Source organism: Erpetoichthys calabaricus, chromosome 5 (genome assembly GCF_900747795.2).
Source record: "Erpetoichthys calabaricus chromosome 5, fErpCal1.3, whole genome shotgun sequence".
NCBI lineage: Eukaryota > Metazoa > Chordata > Cladistia > Polypteriformes > Polypteridae > Erpetoichthys > Erpetoichthys calabaricus.
Window position 1 is genome coordinate 135328406 of NC_041398.2, and position 20876 is coordinate 135349281.

At 38.1% G+C, this 20876-nt stretch overlaps 1 protein-coding gene across 7 annotated transcripts in view; it reads left to right on the forward strand.

The window, feature by feature from the left end:
• Window positions 1-20876, forward strand: part of pcm1 (pericentriolar material 1) — a 206423-nt gene that overhangs the window by 125241 nt on the left and 60306 nt on the right. For all 7 annotated transcript variants that reach the window (XM_051928278.1, XM_051928280.1, XM_051928282.1 and 4 more), the window contains 4 exons: window positions 4498-4622; window positions 7174-7303; window positions 9500-9631; window positions 13263-13432. In XM_051928278.1, the coding sequence (XP_051784238.1) occupies window positions 4498-4622; window positions 7174-7303; window positions 9500-9631; window positions 13263-13432 (557 nt within the window). The remainder of the gene's footprint in view (window positions 1-4497; window positions 4623-7173; window positions 7304-9499; window positions 9632-13262; window positions 13433-20876) is intronic.

Genomic DNA, 20876 nt, shown 5'->3' on the forward strand with positions numbered 1-20876 from the left:
ACATGTATGTTGTCTGCAGCAACAGGCTGCCAGTGACTGCAACAAGCAAATGGTTTACTCTGACTTTTTCTACATTGCACTAGACTGTCATTGAGAAATCATAAATAGTCCTGATAATCGTGATCAGTAGACATCTTTAGACTGAGAGTTAATCGTAAGTAGGTAATGAGGAGATGCTGGATTGTCAGCAGTAGTATTAAATTAACACTAAACATGAACACCACTGAAATTTAGCAGGTCGGAATCTACAGAACAGGTGTCAGTTTCACTGTCTGTGTCAACATGTTATGACCAGTTAATATCGTCAACACTGTCATTCAGTTCAAACAATGGTTATGTTTCAGTTTATTCTAAAACTGGCTTTAGGGATTTTCATTTGCCATTGTTTTATTGATTGAAGGCTATAGGACCAAATGGCATCAGCAATCAGCCTGTGCTAAGGAAGATCCAATAATTTCTGATTTTGCTGCAAAGCTTGAAGGCCTTTGGAGCTTCTTTTAACACTAGTATTACCAAAGTCTATGAAAAAACTCATAAATCCATCCCACCTTAAATCCCTTCACCTCTCCATCAGCTTCTTTTGCCTTTTAAATGTGTCGATAAGCAGCAAGCAGCCTGCTCTCACATACCCCCAGCTCACATCTGTTTACTTGCGTGTCAGTTGTATAGAGTGAGAAGTCAAGCAAAATGACACCTTTTATAAATACTATATCGTTATTTGGAACACATGCATTTCATATGTGTTCCATGTCTACAACAATCTATGTAAACACATCGTTAAAAAAGAAACGTTTTTCATGTTGTAGTAGTAATTGACAAAATCTAGACATGAAGCATATAATGTGTGAAGCTTTTCACAAAAGGTACAAGTATAACAAAACAAGTGCGCTTTTATTCAAGAATATAACTGCAGAAAAAGAACCCGCATTAGGATGCGACATTGACACATCTTTAACACAACCTCTTTGGTGGCGTAACGATAACAACTGCAGACTGGTAATCAAAAGGCCACGAGTTCGATCCCACACGACTCCGTTTTGAGAAGTGAGCTGCTCTTATTCTTACTATTTTAGAATAAAAACATATATTTGATTTGAGTTTGTAACAGCCAGTTTAAATGTATGGTACTTGTAAAGGTTAGTGTTTTTTTTTTATTAAGTTTTATTCTCCCAGTTACATTCACATTTCTGCTGTTTTCACATAAAGACACTCTATAACAGAGTTGAACTCCGATGAAGACGAGGGTTCTACATCAGAGAAAGAATGCACGTCGCACTTTTGCCATTGCAGTACTTTGTGTATGTACACGGGAAGCTCTGCAGTCTACTTGTGACTTTATGCTGTAGGAAGTAAGTAAACAAATCAAGTTAAATAGGTAAATAACATTCAATCTGGCTCTTATATACAAAGTACAGCGACGGCAGCTTCCACCTGTAGCAATGGACTCTCCAGTACGAGAGCGACTCTCCACACTAATGTTTAGATCTGGATGGTGTATGTGCCCAAAAAAGTAGTCTGACTGCATTCTCGTACCATTGCTCACGTACTGAAGTGTCAGCATACACTTTTCATGGCATTACACATGTACTTTTTGAGCATGCCTGTGTCGATCAAACACAGGAAGCTCTGCAGTCTACTTGTGACTTTATGCTGTAGGACAGGGGTGGTGATCTCCAGGCCTCGAGTGCCGCAGTGGCTGCAGGTTTTCATTTTTACCATCTTCTTAATTATTGACCAGTTTTTGCTGCTGATTACTTGTTTTCATTAACTTGACTCAGGCCCCGTAATTGTTTCTTTTTCTTTAATTATCAGCCAAATAATAATGAGATACAAAACAAGCCACCTCATGACCAGCTCCCCTGTGTCCATTACACAATATCTGAAATTAAAGAGAGATGATGGTCTTGATTTTGACGGTGCTCTTAGAAAGAACAGAAAAACAACAGTTTTCAAAATGTGTGCTGTGGCAGAATGAGAGCAGCAATAAGCCAAGGAATTAAATAACGGGTTTAATTAACAGCAAGAATTGGCTTCTCATTAAGAAAGTGATTGGAGTGAAATTGGTTGGAGTTTGAAGCCCTAGTTTAGTTGGTCATCTGTTAGCTCGTTTCACATCTCATTTCTGCTTGGATGTCATTTAATAAAGAAATGAATCAATTCAACGGCTGCACTCTTCTAACGGGGCTATTAAAGTGATGGGGAGAAAGTTGATTAGCAGTGAAAACTGGTCACCGATTAGGAAAAGGGTTAGAATGAAAACCTGTAGCTACTGCGGCACTCCAGGCCTGGAGTTCGCCACCCCGCTGTAGGAAGTAAGTAAATAAATCAAGGTAAATAACATTCGATCTGGCTTTTATATACAAAGTACAGTGACGGCAAACGTGTGATGTGCATTCTTCCTCTGATGTAGAACCCTCTGAGTTCACCTCTATTATAGTGCGTCCTTATGTGAAAACAGCAGTGTCAGATCGGGGGGAGTGTGAACGTAACTGGGAGAATAAAACTGAGTAAAAAAAAACACTAACCTTTACAAGTACCATACATTTACACCGGCTGTTACAGACTCAAATCAAATGTATGTTTTTATTCTAAAATAATAAGAATGAGAGCAGTTCACTTCTCAAAACAGAGTAGTGCGGGATCGAACTGGTGACCCTTTGATTAGCAGTCGGCAGGTCTTACCATTACACCACCAAAGCAATAGTAACAAGGACGTGTCAATGTCGCACCCTAACACTGGTTCTTTTTCTGCAGTTATATTCTTAAACAAAAGCACACTTTTTTTTTTGTTGTACCTTTTGTGAAGGTGTTTATTTGATATTTGGACTTCTGGCATCACACATTATACGCTTCATGTGTACATTTTGTCAATTATTACTAAAACATGACGAACGTTTCTGTTTTAACGATGTGTTTACATGGATTGTTGTAGAAACGGAACACACATGAAATTCATGTGTTCCAAATAACAATATAGTATTTATAAAAGGTGCCATTTTGCTTGATTTGCTACTCTATACAACTCTAAGCAACTGACATGCAGGTAAACAGACTTGAGCTGAGAAAACCTTGTGCGATGTTGGGGGGATATGAGAGCTGGCTGCTTGCTGCTTATCGACACATTTAAAAGACAAAAGATGCTGACGGAGAGGTGAAGGGATTTAAGGTGGGACGGATTTATGAGTTTTTTCGTAGGCTTTGGTAATTCTAGTGTTAAAGAATCGACCAGTGTTTCATCTTACTCTTCCTAAGAGCTGTGCAACAGCTGGTAGTTTAAGGGGTCGTTGGACCAACAAGTTTAATGTGTGCTCCTTTTCTTCAGTTTCCCATTCCTCAGTGATACAGTATTACTAAGTGACTCCGCTATGTAGTCCTAGTATGACTCATGCACGACTAAGGTTTGTAGGACATAATGGTTCTTGAAGTACATTAATCGTATGTCAGGCCAACTATTTCTGATTTATAGAGTAACTTTTAATTCCAATTTTGCCTTGTTGTATATTTTAATTCCAATTTAGCCTTGTTGTATATTGTGATGCAATAACATACCTCTGCTTGAAAGTATGAATCATGTTCTGGAATGCCACATTCTCAGTTACAGTGTATGAACAGAGGTTCTTGCAAATAAAATATACAACAGACTTTTGTCTGTTTTGCTTTATCGCAGCTTGCTGGGGAATTTACTTAACATTGTTTCCAGGATTTGCTGCTTACTTGGCATAGATGCAGGCTAGGCACCATCAGAGTTTATCTCCAGGTGGTGTCACACAAGATGCTTGCGAATATTAGTATTGACACAATAGTTGACTTTATTGTGGTAAATTTTGCATATGGCCATAGTCATGTCAAGTTCATTTACTTTGGGAAATCCAAAATGTTTCAAGGCTTCAGATTAAATTGTGGAGCACCACGTAAATCTGATGACAACCTTAATCAGTCATGTTCTCGTTTTCCACTGTTTTCAGGGTGCATTTTCGATCAACATGAGTGCAGCAATCACATACAGAGAATATTGCAGCAACATAAGTAACTGTATGCACCATGCATTCTGATTACAGTAACTACATCAGTAAACTGTTATCATAGAATCTGCAAATGGCTGTTTTCTTGCAACTAATGTTTACCTGTCTGTATTAATTTATCACATAGTATGGTTTATGCGTGGTTGCACATGGTTACATTTGATTGATTGGAATGTCAGCATTTTTTTCATTTTGAAATAATATTTTTAATCAGCCTGGTAATCCAATAAATGCCATACTTCAGAATTGCGATTTATAAATGAATCGATTCCCCAACCCTAAAATTTCACTTGTTTTAAGAATTCATGATATAGGAGTCTGAATTTTGCATTTGGAAGAGCGAGTCACTCTTCAAAATGATGTTATTGACAAAGAGAAACCTGATTTCATTTGTATTGATAGGTCACATATCTGTTTTATAGATCAGAAATGTATCTTTTGGATTTCTTATTACTGCTTTTTTTTTTTCTTTCAGGATGATGAATCTGATGGTGTTGCTAATAGTGCAACCCTAGTGGAGGAAACAGAGGGACTTCAACAGCCTAATAATATCAGAGCTAATGCCATTAAAATGCAGGATGTTATGAAAGAGAAAACAAGGTAAAGTAATGCTTTCTTGTAGTTTAATGTGTTCTTTTTTTCATTTGTGTATATCATTAAACACTGCATTGATCTTAAAGTAGTTTATTTCAGCTGAGATAATATGCATTGTTTATCAATTAAACAGGTTAACTGATTTTTTCATTGTACTATTTCTAGTAATGTTTTTTAAGTGTATTTTTGTATTTCTTTGTCATATTAGATGTTTTTTTTATTTGAAGTTGAGGATCTGACCCATAGATTTACATATACACTTAACATATACACATAAACTTAACATTGGAACAGTGTTACTTGAAGTATACTCTTTTCAGTACTTTCATGCAAAAATTCAAGTACATTTAGCCAAACCAGTGTATATTTAAATGAGGTTTGGGTACCTTTTGGTCCATGCCTTCTATGTGATGCAAAAACTTCTATTGCAGTTGTCCCCGCAGAGGTTTAGTGTCTCTTTTTTAATTTATTTATTTTCATTTTTCATTGTGGTGTTGTTAATTTTTTCTTGCATTTCACATCTGGAGTAAATTAACCACTAAATATTCTTCTTCCTGTGCAAGGGGTAATGCCTTTGCTGGCAGACCTGGGTACGGGGCAGAAAACAGCCTTGGAACAGTGTGCACACATACATACACACACACACACACACACTTATATCTAAACCATTCACAAACTGTCAAATCAACCTAAACAACACATTTTTTGGCATATAGCTCAAAAACTGGGATACTCAAACAGTGGAGTTGGAACAATGGCATTCAATCAAATTGGGAAAGGGGGATTCCCTACATGAAAACTGCAAGCAGTGGCATATGTGATTCAGTGACTTTTGTTTGAGATGAGGTGGTCCCCATATGAAACTGTGAGGGCGATGTGACATGACACAATACATATTCATTCGATGGAAGAACGCTCCCTGTGAAAGTTCACACTGTCAGTGACATTAGATCAGGGTTGGGAGTTGTCCTCAGGTGAAAGTTAGAGCAGGTATACTTTAACAGTACTTCACCAGTATGATAAAAATTTGAAACTGGAGACTGCTACTCTGATAACTAACATAGGGATAGCGAGCAGCAGACCTACAGTATTGAACCCAGAACATTTAAACTGTAAAACTGCATGCCACAATGCTTCAAAATTATACTATAAGCAGTACTTACTAATCAAGCATGGCATCATCGAGTCCTTCAGCAAATGTGTTGTTTGAAATGCGTATAAGTAGTTATTTTGTTACTCCCATACATTTTTTTCCATTTAAACTCTTAAATTCAGCAGATAAAAATGATGCATTAAAATATTCAGAATTGTGTTCAACTTTATATCATTCGAGCATTATCTTTATTTAAGGATTCAGTGCAATATGTAAGATAATTGGAGTGTCCAAACTTTTATATGCAGATATGGCTTCCATTTAATACATTTTACAGCACATTTAAATTTGTAAGTCTTTGACAATTTTTGTGAATCTCTCAGAATCTCAGACTGGATTCCATTCATTAGTTTATCCTTAATTAAACATCTGATGCTGTGAATGGTGCATTTTACAGGATTTCATTCCAAAGTAATATGTACCTTTGCAGTTACAGAACTTGAATGGTGAGGGTCACTGACAATAACAGTAAAATGTATAGATACCATTAGACAAAACAATAACCCCTTTAATTATTATCCTAAAAGTTCTGGGCTTAGCTTTAAAATAGGCATCAGTAAAGCTGATAAAGAAACTTGATGTCATTAGCAGCCGGTAGTTTGATTAGGCATTTCTACACTCATATTCTGCTTTCTAATTGCAGAATTAGGAGATAATTAGTTGCTTTGTTTCTATCTCTAGTTAATTCAGCTGAATTTCATGAAGCAAACTTTTTTAGTGAACAGTAAATACTCTGCCGGTGTGTCATAGACTTCTTTCATTAGACAGAAAAAGATTTTTGTTTGGTTTGTTTATCAAACTCACTTCTATGAACTGATTGCCCATTATCTGATAACTAGAAGAGTACATAAAAATGAGTTAAATTCACATGCTGTAATAAGGATATGGTTCGTCTAGATGACTCTTCAAACAATGGCTCTGCTAATTGCATACAATAATGTTCTTTAATTTCATTTAGACCATGAACTATCTGGCAAATTTCATTTCACCATATGATGTGTATTTTTTCACCAGCACCCTACAGTATATAATTTAAGCTCTTCAATTATATCAGCAGCTGTTATTAATGTTCTCTTTGAAATGTCTGATCAACTTCTAATATGTTTATAATAGTATCAATGTTGACACGTTTTCCAGTGTCCAAATCTTGTCCGATCACATTGATAAGATGCCTACCTCTGCACATCACACTCTTACAGTATAAGATTTGGGGTTTAATCGCTGGTTTTATAGGGAATTTGTTTCTTGCTGCCTCTGTATGTTTATTCGACCCAATCACAAGTGAATTTATTCCTTTTTTTTTCATGTGGTCAACTGTCTGTCCAATGGTGAGAGTGATAAAGAGGCTTTGAGGCTGAATCACTTTCTCGGATTGATCTGATTTAGTCTATTTTAAACAAACAGAGAGAAGTTCTATGAGGCAAAGCGCAAACAGCAGCAAAAGGAGCTTAGACAGCTCCATGAAGAGAGGCGTCGTCTTATGGAAATTCAAGAGAAGATTCAGGATCTTCAGTGGACATGTCCTGATTTGCAGGTAGATTTATTTTTTATCTAAATAATTAGGTCCATAGATCGAAAAACACAAAGCCAAATCAGTGGTACCCAAGAATTCTCCATAGAGACACAGTACCGAAGGAGTACCCCCTTTATTTGAAAAGGAAAAAAAAAAGTAATGCACAATGAAATATTAAACATTTTGAAATAACCTAAAAGCATGTTGGTGACTGGCATCATCTGTAATCAAAATATTCTTATACTTTGGGTAGTGTACACAGTTACCGAAACTTGATGCAGCACTCAACACTGCTTTTTTTGTTTAGTTAAGTGGATTCTGTAAAATTGAAAATAAGAGTTCTGGCTGATTTCTTCAATTTAAGCTGTACAGTTCTAGAATATATTTTAATGCTGATATTGCTTCCTATTTGTAAACTCTGTTGTTTTCCTGAATTTGCTTATCTAAGTGCATTGTCAAATACCTGCAGTATTAGATGCAACACAGGAACCTTTTCTGGATGGGATACCAGTCCATCACATGTTGTACTCTTATACATATCTACAGTCTCTAAATAAATCTTATAGCTGCCAGTCAACCTAAAGTGTTGAATGTTTGGGATATGGGCAAAAAACCAAAGAGAGAATGTGCAGACTATACACAAATGATGACTGGCTAAAGATTCAGTAATACCGCAGCTGTGAGTATTAACCCCTTAACCGCCCTCTGCCGGATATATCCGGCACCGTTGTTTTATTGCTAACGCCATACTGCCGGAATTATCCGGCACATTTGCCTGTGGTTATATGAATGCCTGGCAAGTAGTATAACTGACGGTTTGGCGTGGGTATTATTACTACGTTGTATTTCGACAAGTCTGTGGTTGTTTTGGCCGGTCATGTGACGTGATTCGCATGTAACAGCTGTGAATATGGCGAAACGTAAACTGACTTCAAGTGAGGCTTTGCAGGCGATTTTGGACAGTTCTGATCATGATTGTAGCAGTTCTGAAGAAGATTTTAGCGACAGTGATGAGCAGCAACGTGCGCTGCATGATACTGTGAATGATGACGCATCGGATGACGGCGCTGAGTGGGTGTATCCCCAGCATCTCAGCTGGGCTGCTGCCCGTGGTGAACTACCTTTTCTGCATTCATTTGAGGGAACGTGTGGCTTTATTGTTGATGTAAACAATTACACTGCTGAGCAGTGGGATTTTGATGTTGATGGGAATAATCAGAAAACCAGATATTGAGATGTACTGGTCTACAGATCCTATGTATGCAACACCTATTTTTGCAGCTGTCATGACACGTAACCGATTCTCTTTGCTGCTGAAATTCTTTCATTTGAATGACAACAGAAATGAGCCAGATAAGAAAGATCCAAACCGCGACCACTTGTTCAAGCTACGTCCTTTGATTGATCATTTATTTGAAGCATTTCAGTTGCCCTACATGCCAGGACCGTCAGTTGCAGTTGATGAAAGTTTATTGTCGTGGAAGGGCCGCTTACAGTTTCGACAGTATCTACCATTGAAAAGGGCACGGTTTGGTATCAAGATGTTTTGCTTAGCTGAGAATTCAGGTTACATTTATAGATTTCGTGTATACACTGGCAAAGAGGATCCTATGAGTAGTATTTCAGCAGTGTTGCCAGATGAATGTAAGGACTTTGGACTTTCAGAAAAACGCTGTCATGTCTGTTCAAAGAAGGGTCAGCGTAGAGACGTCAAGACCTTCTGCTCAAAGTGTCCCAGCAATCCAGGACTTTGTGCAGTTCCCTGCTTTGGCCTGTGGCACAGCAAACTCAAATACAGGGAATGAAACTATGATTGACTGAACTACTTTTGACTTTTGAATTACTTTTGACTGTTCCGTTTTTGTAGTTGACAATAAATCCAGAAGCCTGAGAAAAGGTACATTTTGTGCTTTATTATGTGTTTGCCCATTTCTAGAACTTGCACAACATTTAGTGGTCAATACTGCTTGAATAAATGTAAAAAATGTAAAAAAAAAATGTAAAAAAGTAAAAAAACGAAAATTGTTCAGATTTCGCCTGGCGTGGGGAATATTTAGGGAGTTGGCGGTTAAAGGGTTAAGGTACTATGGCACTGTGGTTTCCCAAGCTGAAGTCTCGTTAGACTATTTTATTTAACAGTCAAAATTTTTATTTTGTCTTTGAATTTCTTTTGGTTATCCCTAAATACCATTGATTTAGTATTTAATATTGATTCAGTTTTCTGCATCAAGCACGGCAAGCCAGCCAACAGCTTCAAAACGGCCATGTGCTGCTTCAACTCCTGCTGTTTCCACCAAGACAGGACTTGCCAAGTCAGGCATAGATTCAGCCAGTGCTCAAGACAGCGAGGTAAGAGATGGTTTTCTTCTTTTGAATTATTATTTCAAACTTATGGGAGGTATTTTCTTCAAAAATTTAAATGGAAATTAAAATTATAAAATGAAAATGCACTCTCTCTCTCTCGCAAAAGTGCTACAAAAATTAAAATGAAATGAAATACCCCAATTTGCAATTTCATTTTCAAAGACTGCATGCAAGAATGCTGTAAAAATTAAAATGAAATAACACCATTTGCAGTTTCATTTTCAGCCTGAACTGCAATGAAGCTGCAAAAATAAAATGCAAATAAGCACTGGGGCCACCTGCTACTTATTGTTTTTTCATTTTCAAGTTCTCAGCATGCAAATAGTAAGGTTCAGTGGGGCGGGGCTTGGTGATTTTTCCACAGTTTTCTTTTTTTTGGTCCTTAATAGCTGCAGAGCCACTTCGATCAATAGAATATTTCTTACTTCGACCGTGTTTAATTGACATGATTTTGATCTTTTCACCCTTGTACTGTGAGCTTCACATCAAACGTGTCTCACAAAATCCAAAGACCACACATAATTGTAGCTCTGAAGAAATTAATGTGCTATTTAATTACAGTATTTAACATGACATAAATCAGCGTTTATTACATTATCATAGTTTGTATTTATTTACACTGAAGTGGAACAAGCATCATAATGGCTCTTCTTTGTTGGAGTAACCTGGAGTGCCGTTTGCAGCAGGAGTACAGAGATGGAGACAGCTGAGAAACTGACACCAGGGCAGTTACACCACCGCTTCTCCATCTGCTAAAATACATTTTTCCAGGTGTGCAAACATTTGTGAGCTTCAGGCTAATGAAGCTGCAGAAATATGTGGCATATCGAGTTGCCACTGACCCCAAGTGAGCCATTAGAAGCAGGGCTGGTGATAAAAATGCACCAGCAGAGGACAAGGCACATCATAGAGGTGTTGTGAAGCGTGGGGTTAAGGGAGAGCCTCAAAGCTGAGCTCTAGACCTGGAACGCGGTTTGCAGCATTCGTTGAGTAAACAAAAACAGCAAAGAAACCGGTACATCTGCATCTCCACACCAGGAGGCTCACCTGCTTGCCCGCATTGGACACACCTGCTGCACTGAACAATAGCACAGAACTTAGCATCCTGGTTGTGCCATCTGAGGACACAGCACTCCCAAACCCAGCTGATGTACCCTCAACACGCGCTGCATGACCAAATCGGGAGAGAAGACCACTCAGCCATTTCAACGAGTTTGTGCACTGTTGCTAGGAGCTGGAAGTGGCAGTTGGGGACAGTGACATTGAAGAGAGGACTGTGCAACTGCACAGGATAAATTGCATCAACTAGGGATGAGTCGCCTAAAAATTCAGCTGGCATTGCATCACCAATAGCAGGAGTGCCTATAAACTTGGCACAAGCTTTTTAAGCTAGTACAACAAAAGGAAAGCAGTCCTTTTAAGGATAGCAAGCCACCTCAGAAAGACACGTGATGAGCAGGGAATCCAGCCCTTGCGGTACTTTGTGCTGATGTTACACTATAATACTACAAAAATACAAAGTGTCCCATTTACAGTATACTTCAGTGTAAATAAATTTAAGTTATAACATAATAAAGTCTAATTTCTTTCATGTTAAATATTGTAATTAAATAGCACGTTAATTATTTCAAAACTACAATTATATGTGGCCTTTGAATTTTTTGAGATGATGTTGCTGTGAAGCTCACAGCATGGGGGTGAAAAGATTAAAATCACATGAATTAAACACAGTCTAATTGAGAAGTATTATATTGATCAGAGTGGTTCTATAACTGCGCAGAACAAAGAATTGTGGGAAATCGAGGTTCAAGTCCGTGTCCGTTGACCTGCAGTATTAGCATGTTGAGAACTTGAAAATGAAAATGAAACGTGGAAATGCATTTTACTTTTCATTTTCTCAGTATCATTGCTGTTCAGGCTGAAAATGAAATTGCAAATGGAGGTATTTCATTTTCATTTTTGAAGCATTTTTGCGTGCAGAAAATGAAATTACAAAATAGAGATTGCATTTTCATTTAATAATTTTAATTTTCATTTTAATTTTTGCAGAAAATACCTCCCATTGAAAATTACTTAATTGTACATTGAAAACAATATTGGTAAATTTGGATTTTTTTTTATTTTATTTATTTATTTATTTTTTTGAGTTGCCAATTTCATTTTTGTTAAATTCAATATTAATGGTATTTTAGCGAAGGCAATTATGCATATTTGGGTTAAAAAATACAATGTTTTGGCATATTAACAGATTACATATATGCATGAATTTTATATATAAAAATATAGTTTGTGTACATGTACTGAAAATTTACACCTAATTTAACAGCTTGTTTTACATCAAAATGATATGCTTAACATCAACTCAGCTGCAGAATGTATCCTGTTTTAATTTGGAAAATATTAACATTTGCCTGAATTACCCAGCCATTCACCTGAGAAATTTCCTGACAAATTTTGGTATTGTTAATATTTATGGAGGGGTTTGCAATGTTATTTAGTGCAACAAACCTGCTGTTTTTGTAAATCAGATGGTATCTACTAGGTTTGCTATATTAATAATAGCTGCCATTTGGAAATTGTCAAAGAAGCTTTGAATATGCCATTTTTTTCTACAGTACATGTAAGGAGTGAGTGTTGGTCTATGAAACTGGAATCCAGGATGGTTACCATTATTAACTCATGTATAGTAACTTTTTCCGAGTCTGCTGCTACTTTCAGCTTTGTTCCAATAGTTGCTTGTACTGCCCAGAAGTACAAGAGTCTTCTGATGCACATTGTGTTGGACTAGCAATGTAGTATGAAATGTCAGCCTCCAGTACATCAGCAGTTTTGTGTCAGACACTCTGTATTAATGATCTGTGTACATTTACCTTTTTTTAACAAACAGATAAACATTTTATAGTGTGTTGTAATTTTTAAATTCCAGTTTTAAGCTGCTTCTGTTGTTTTTAACCAGACATTCTTAACTGCTTCTCATTTGCCATTCACATTTCTTGACTCTGAAACCTCATTTGCTCTTGATACCAGTGTTTCACAACCTTCAACCAGGCCACCTACAACCAAGTGATGCTGTGATATACAACCTTCTCCCAGTATCATCTTCACATTTTTCTTCCTGGCATTAAAGCTAAAGCCCCCATGGACTCACTGATAACCATTGGCATCGGTACCAACATGCCAATTCAAGTTGCCACCCAATTATAGTCACCTTTCCATGAGGCATCTGAGATGTCACTTTTATCAGCTTGTTCCAAAACTAGTCTTTTTATTGTTTTTATTCTGGGAGTGGGTTATTTACCAGCAGTCACCTTAGCAGCTACACCACAGTCAGCCACCATAAAACCTCCCACCACTTTTTATGCTGATTTTTTTTTTAGACAGATGTACACCAATTAAAGCATTGCCAACACTTCTTCCCGTCAGAAAAACCCACTCCATTCCCACTAAAGGTTTTCACACTTTTACTTTTACACTTCATGCTTCCAGTATTCCAAGTCACAGTCCTCCAACTCTATCGTCCACACCCCTTACATACTATTTTGCCTTCATCTAATCTGTAACCAAACCATTCTTTTTGTAAAAAGACTAAGATGTTATTATTTATATTGAAACGTAGCTATGGTGTGAGATGAGAAGACACCAAATCCTTCGTGAAGAATTAAGGCAGAGAAGAAAACAACTTGAGTCCTTAATGGCAGAACATCAAAGACGAAAGGTTTTCAATGATAATTCAAAAGGTGGTGCAACAGATGTTCCAAATCCTCCGCAAATGAGCAGTAATGAAAGGTTAGTAAAGTGACTGGTGCCAGCAAAAATATTTAATTTCAACCTATATATTTGACTCTGTGTATTTTGTCTTCTAAAAACATTTGCAGTTCCTATAGGTTTTTAGTCTTTATGGGAACATGAAAAAAAAATGTACATTGCATGCACTATTGTGCATGTGAACACAACATTTAGTTGTAAACGTTCTTATCTCCACTTTTGATAAATGCATTTAAAATTGATTAGAAGAGGATCTCTTTCTCTCACCCTTTATACACCACCACTGCAGTTAGGTGTAAATTTAATTAAACAAACTTTTTTTGATAATTAACATCAATTTGTATTTGTGGTCTCTTCTGAGAAACAGTATGTCATCACTGCACATCCTGTCCTTTAGAAGAGCATCCTTTATGCCACTTTTTCCAAGTTTTAGCCCATAAACAGAGACCCAGCTTTTCAGTATCGTACTGCATTACCAGGTTCTCTGTTACAAATATATTAAAACCTCTATTATCCGTCAGAGGTCGGAACTGAGGCCGTAAAGTATAAGAGAAAAGACAGATAACAGAACGGGTACTTTAAAAATGATATTCATTAAATTAGTTTAGCGAATAGTTTATTTACAAAACAAAACTATATTAACAAAATATAATGTACTAGCCAACCCGCGGCGTAGCATACGACCGCATAATTATTTATTGATGGGTGAACACTTCCTGAAAGACACAGTTGTCCAAATGGGGTGGGTTTGAGGATACGACTGTGAGTGAATGAAAAGATGGAACTCTGGAGAGAGTAACATACAATTGTCCGTGACTGAAAACTGGTTTTGGCAGATACAGTCTTATCTTTTTGAAAGTTTGTCTCTGTGCCTTATTAATTGTCATTGCAATGGCCAATCTAACAGGAAATTGTCTGCGTGTAAAAGTAAAAGGCAAATTTGAATCTGATGGGGTCAGGGATATCCGGGGAATAAGGACAGTTTGTGAGGTAGCAACTGCGATAGTCTTACACTCCAGTACATTGTGGTGAAATGCTGGTAACAGAAAGTGTAGTGCCATTACAAAGACCTTTTCCTGGCAGGAGGTTTCTGAGAAGCATGGTGACTGAACCAATTTTAATTTTGAGTTTATGCGGAGGCATGCCAGTGGGAGTAAGACTATTAAGAAATTCTTCGGGGAATGAAAGTTGATCTGCAGGATCGTCTGTGACGATGGAGTCAATGCTGGTGAAAGTCACTTCGTCGGTAGGGATAAGTTTCAGCACTTGTTCATTAAGGTGTAGCGAGTCTTCGTTGGTGACACTTAATATAGCTCGCGTGCTGAGTTGTTCCAGAGTGACAGTTAAGAAGTCGATGTCACCATATAGTTGTTGAACGGGATCAGAAATAAAAGGAAAACAATGTGAAGGCAATGTCACAGGTGTTCCGTTTGTCCCGTCTCCAACATCGAGTAGCCATTTTGCAAAATGTTGTTCTTCAGGAAGAGTTCTCATATTTGTCGTCAATGTAAGAACATGTATGTGACACCACAAAGGTTGCTTGTTAATGCAACTGGCCACAGTAAGTGCTCAGGAGCCACACATAATGACGGGGAGAATTTGTCGGAAATCTCCACCCAATAGTATTGTTTTGCCTCCAAATGGCTGCGCGTCACCCGTGAGGTCACATAATAACCTGTCAACTGCCTGAAATGCGTATGCATGTGTCATTGGCGCCTCGTCCCATCCCATATTATAAATTTGGATTGCAGAAGATGTTGAGCATGTGGCGAGGTAGGTTTGATGTTGCATGTGGAAGTATTATTCAGCCTCAACGGTATTTTAAAAACGGAATGTGCAGTTCATCCACCCGGTAACAATGTTGCAGCTATTCCTGTAGATGCTACGATTGTAGGAATGTCTCCCTTAGCTCTGATGGTATGAATCAGGGTTTTCCCTGGTCCTGCAGGACCATCTAAGAAGAAGCATGTTTGTCGGGGATGGGAATCGCTGTATGCAGCATGTAAAACAGTGTCAACAGCGTGTTTCTGTTCTGTCAGTGTTTTGTAGACAAAGGTTTTCCCTGGTCCTGCAGGACCATCTAAGAAGAAGAATGTTTGTCGGGGATGGGAATCGCTGTATGCAGCATATAAAACAGTGTCAACAGCGTGTTTCTGTTCTGTGTTGAGTTTGTTGTAGTGTTCTGGGAGGAGGATTAGATTTGGCGGCCGGGGCTCTGTCGTGCGTATCCCATAACGCGGGAGGAGGGTTAGAGTCGGTGGGCGGGGCTCTGTCTTGCATGTGTGGACGCAGGAGGAGGGTTAGAGTTGGCGGGCGGGGCTCTGTCATATGTATCCTATGACGCGGGAGGAGGGTTAGAGTTGGCGGGTGGGGCTCTGTCTTGCGTCCATACGTATCCCATGGTCAGGTGACTTGGTGGATTATATATAGAAAAGCAGCCGGAACCGAAAAGAACAATGAAAAGTCTCAGAATTGCATGTGGACTGTAGCAGAGACGAAAGCGACTGAGGCAGTGTTTGGTGAGGTGTTTAGTGCTGGGACATGAGCAGGCAGTGTTCATGCCTCGAGAGCGAGGGTGGACGCGGGAGGAGGGTTAGAATTGGCGGGCGGGGCTCTGTCATATGTATCCCATGGTCTCTGTCGTACATATCCCATGGTCTCTGTCTTGCATGCCATGGTCGGCTGCTTAGTGAATTGTTGGTGGGCGGGGCTCTGTCTTGCGTGCCATGGTCGGCTGCTTAATCAATTATATATATAGATTTAATTAATTCCTATAATTGTAATGACCAGCGTAATAAGCAAACACAACTCAGAGATACTGGACTTTTCTACCTTTTACTTAGGGCATCGTTTGTTAAGGAACGAATACTCCATCTTATACTCCGTTATCTGGGTTACAGAGCACACCTCCAAAACAATAAAAGAAAGCATTCCCTACTAATCAGTTTTCTCCTGTCACTCACATTCATTCTTTCTCTATACCACAAACACTCCTGCTTAATGTCTCCTGACTCCCTTCTCCGCTCCTTTCTTTTTTTCCTAAATTCTCCAGTTACTCATCTCCTAAGAGGGGTGTCCACCCCTTCCAGAACAGAAGCCCATCACCCAGTCCCATCACTTATACAGGATTATACTCTTTCTCCTCCTACAGCACATCACAAGCTGCCTGCACATCACAATACATTAACAAAACAGAATTTAAAAAGAAAATTACAGTACAGAAAATTTTTAATATTAGTACATTAATACAGAATAATAATATTGTTAGTTGTTTCCATTTTAGACATGTTTTTTTTTTCCAGATTTGTTGGCATCATCTTCCTACTCCTTAAATTGAAGCAATACTTGAAACACTTTTGCCATTGCTTAAATGTTTAATAATTTTAATTTTTTGCGACAATTCCAACACCTCATGTTTACTTTTATTGGCCATAACAATGCATATTAGATAACAAAAGATAAAAGCTATGAAATGCTATTGAAACTGAAGGTACGTAACTAACGCTGTGATTTCAAAATGAAGCATAACATGTGGTCCTGGGGAAGAACACTATGCGCTAGCACATGGTAGAGTTGTTCCAATGCGCAGAGCTTGCAGCTTACTGCATGGCAGTGGTAGTACAGTAATAGGCGCTGGAGTGCATAATTTTTTTTTTCTTTGGCCCTGATGGCTAACAAAGACTGACGGTGAATCAATGAATAATTGAGGCTTTACTGTATTCATATTATTTAGTTTATTTAAGCACTCTTTGAAAAGAAATTGATGCTATGAAATCCATTGTGCATTGTGTCTTGGTAAATCCAAAATCGGGAATAGCGCATTAAAATTAAATCGGAAGATCTTGGTCGAAATTGAAATACTTGATTAAAGGCTATTAAGGTAGCCTTACTATGAAACTTTGTGTACTATCAGGAGGTAAGTGGGACTCACAAAGTTCTTTATGGATTGGTCTACTCTTGCACACCCTAAGCTTAACTAACACTGTTATTCAGAAAGGTACACACCTTTCCACTTAAGCTCTGATTGTAATGACTGGTAAAGCAATACACTTGTGGTCTCACAGTATTTCCACACCAAGAACTGAACTAGGAGCTTTGTGGTTTGTAAATGAATATAAAGATTATTGACTGTTTTTGGCAATGTAAATCTATTTGAACAGTCTCCCACTTGAACATGTAATTACTTTAGAAATTAAAGTAATCCATAAAGGAATAAGATTAAAAATTGTGAAAGGCAGAGGAATGTGGGAAGCTACAGACAAGAATAGAACCTGTTTTTCCCCTTGCTATCCACATAAAACCAATGGTGAGAGTGAAAAATGTGAGATCAAATGTATCAAAGAGGAGAATACACCAGGTAATTGAAGCTTTCTGCATAAGGTAGGTTGACATCACACAACATGGAGTTGTAGAGCATGAACTTAATGACATCATTAGATAGCGGCTAAGTGTGTATCTCTATCTTCAGAGGTTTTGTTTTTGCCGACGTGCTGCCCTCGCTTGTGTATTAGCAGCTAGGTGAGTTTCTGTTTCCTCAGAGGTGGCGCCCTTACCCCGACTCCACCTCTCACTTCCGGGACAGAGAGACACGCACACGCATACGCATAGATGTTTATATATAAAATAATTCACCTAGTGCTGGGCAATATGACCAGAAATGTTACAACAATATTTTCTTCCATGTCATTTGCTTCAAATAATTATTAGTCATTATTATATTAATTTCCAGGTGCTCAGTGTTAAGTTTGAATGGTGTTTTGCACCCAGGAGAAACCAAATAAAATCTATTATAATGCAGTGATTTGCATTTGGAAATAACATATTATTAGAATTGAACAGCATTTGTTGAGTGAATGATTGTAAATAAAATAAGTACGTAAAAACTCTGGATTTTCAAGACCTTTTTGAAAATTTCTCTACACCGCGTTCCAAATTATTATGCAAATGATATTTTTCTCTGATTTTCCTAAATAGTCGATGCAAGTGGCAGTCAGCATAATTTTTGAGTCATCAACCATTAGAGTATAATTCGAATGTTACTGAACAAACCTTCTAATGATAACGGCATGTTTTTCAAAAATAAAAAACTTAAAATGCACTGTTCCAAATTATTACGCACAGCAGAGTTTCAAAACATTTCATAGGTTGTAAAGAACTGAAAATGGTCATTTGTTGAATTTGCAGCATTTGGAGGTCATATTTACTGAAATCAAAAGCTATTTCAATCAAAAACATCTTAACAGGTCAAGTTACATATTAACATAGGACCCCTTATTTGGTAGCAGCTTCACAATTCTTGCATCCACTAAACTTGGGAGTTTTTGGAGAGTTTCTGCTTGAATTTCTTTGCAGGATGTCAGAATAGCCTCCCAGAGCTGCTGTTTGGATGTAAACTGCCTCCCACCTTCATAGATCTTTTGCTTGAGGATGCTTCAAAGGTTCTCAATAGGATTGAGTTCAGGGGAGGATGGGGGCCACACCATGAGTTTCTCTCCATTTATGCCAATAGAAGCCAATGATGCAGAGGTATTCCTTGCAGCATGAGATGGTGCATTGTCATGCATGAAGATGATTTTGTTACGGAAAGCACGGTTCTTCTTTTTGTACCATGGAAGAAAGTGGTCAGTCAGAAACTCCACATACTTCTCAGAGGTCATTTTCACACCTTCAGGGACCCTAAAGGGGCCGACCAGCTCTCCCCATGATTCTGGCCCAAAACATGACTCCGCCACCTCCTTGCTGACGTTGCAGCCTTGTTGGGACATGGTGGCTGTCCACCAACCATCTACCACTCCATCCATCTGGACCATCCAGGGTTGCACGGCACTCATCTGTAAATAAGACTGTTTGAAAAGTAGTCTTCATGTAGTTCTGGGCCCACTGCAGCCATTTCTGCTTGTGAACATTGGTTAGTAGTGGCCGAATAGAAGGTTTATCCATAACTGCAATCCTCTGGAGGATCCTGCTCCTTGATGTTCGCGGGACTCCAGAGGCACCAGCAGCTTCAAATACCTGTTTGCTGCTTTGTAATGGCATTTTAGCAGCTGCTCTCTTAATCCAATGTATTTGTCTGGCAGAAACCTTCCACATTTTGCCTTTATCTGCATGAACCCGTGTGTGCTCTGAGTCAGCCACAAATCTTTTAACAGTATGATGATCACGCTTAAGTTGTCATGAAATATCTAAGGTTTTCATACCTTGTCCAAGTCATTCAACTATTTCACACTTTTTGGCAGCAGAGAGATCCTTTTTCTTTCCCATATTGCTTGAAAATGGTGGTCTGCTTAATAATGTGGAACATCCTTCTTTAGTAGTTTTTTTTCCTTTAATTGGGCTCACCTGGCAAACTAATTATCACAGGTGTCCAAGATTGATTTCAGTGATCAAAAAAGCCCTGAGACACAGTACGATCCAGGAGTTTAATTGAAAACAAAATATTTAATCTTTATGACACTTAAATACAATTTGCCTAATAATTTGGAACGCTGTGTAAGAACCAGCAGTTAGGTGAATATATACATTACCAGTCATTTATCGACCCTCATTACAACACCTTATTCTTAGTATGCTATGACAGGAATAAAATATTAATTAAACCAGTGTTTCTTATCCACTGGGTTGGTTGTGAATTGCTATTTATATTGATAGTGGGTCTTGAAGGGGTGGCTTCCGGTTGGGGGGGGTTTATGGGTTACCAAAGAGTTCTTCAGTTGATCCCAGAGGACCACTGCTCCCACGATCACACTTGTTTCACCGAAGAGGGACCCAAGCAATCGCCAACCACTAACCCTCCATGAAAATGCATGATTCACCATGGGAGATATGCCAACTCTGACAATCATGCTCAACTGATGAAGATGGAAAACCACCACCCCGGCCCCTTTACTTCACTTAATGGAAAAAGTGGGTCATGGCACCAAAAAGATTGAGAATATTGATTTCCAATGAACATAAACAATAAAAGACATGCAGTAGATTAGCATAATTTTTTAACAACTGCTTTATTTTTTCTTGTTAAAGGTTTTAGATAGAAATAGTCTGACAGTTTCTGGATTTTCATGTACTGGGACAAGTTAAAATTTTGCCACCTGTGCTAAAAGCACAAATTGAGCTGAAGCTAATAGAGGGGTGACCAGGGGAATGGATGGTTGTGAATGGATGATGTATTTTCCATTGGGGTGAACATTATAGCCAGAAAGTTGAGAAAAAAATATTTTTTGCAGAAATAAAGGGAATTAAACCTTGATAGCTGATGCAAACAGTTCCTGCAGGTGTCCCTGTTTTTGTTGATTACTTAAAAAAACCCTCTGTCTGTATTAAAGCAGTGTTGGAATAAACTGTGTTGCTGTACCCTTGTAATCATTATTTGGACAATATTGAGCTGTATATTGCATTATATATAGTTTTCTTTCATTTATTTTGTTAGATCCCTTTAATTAGCATTTCATCTTGTTCCTTGTAATCA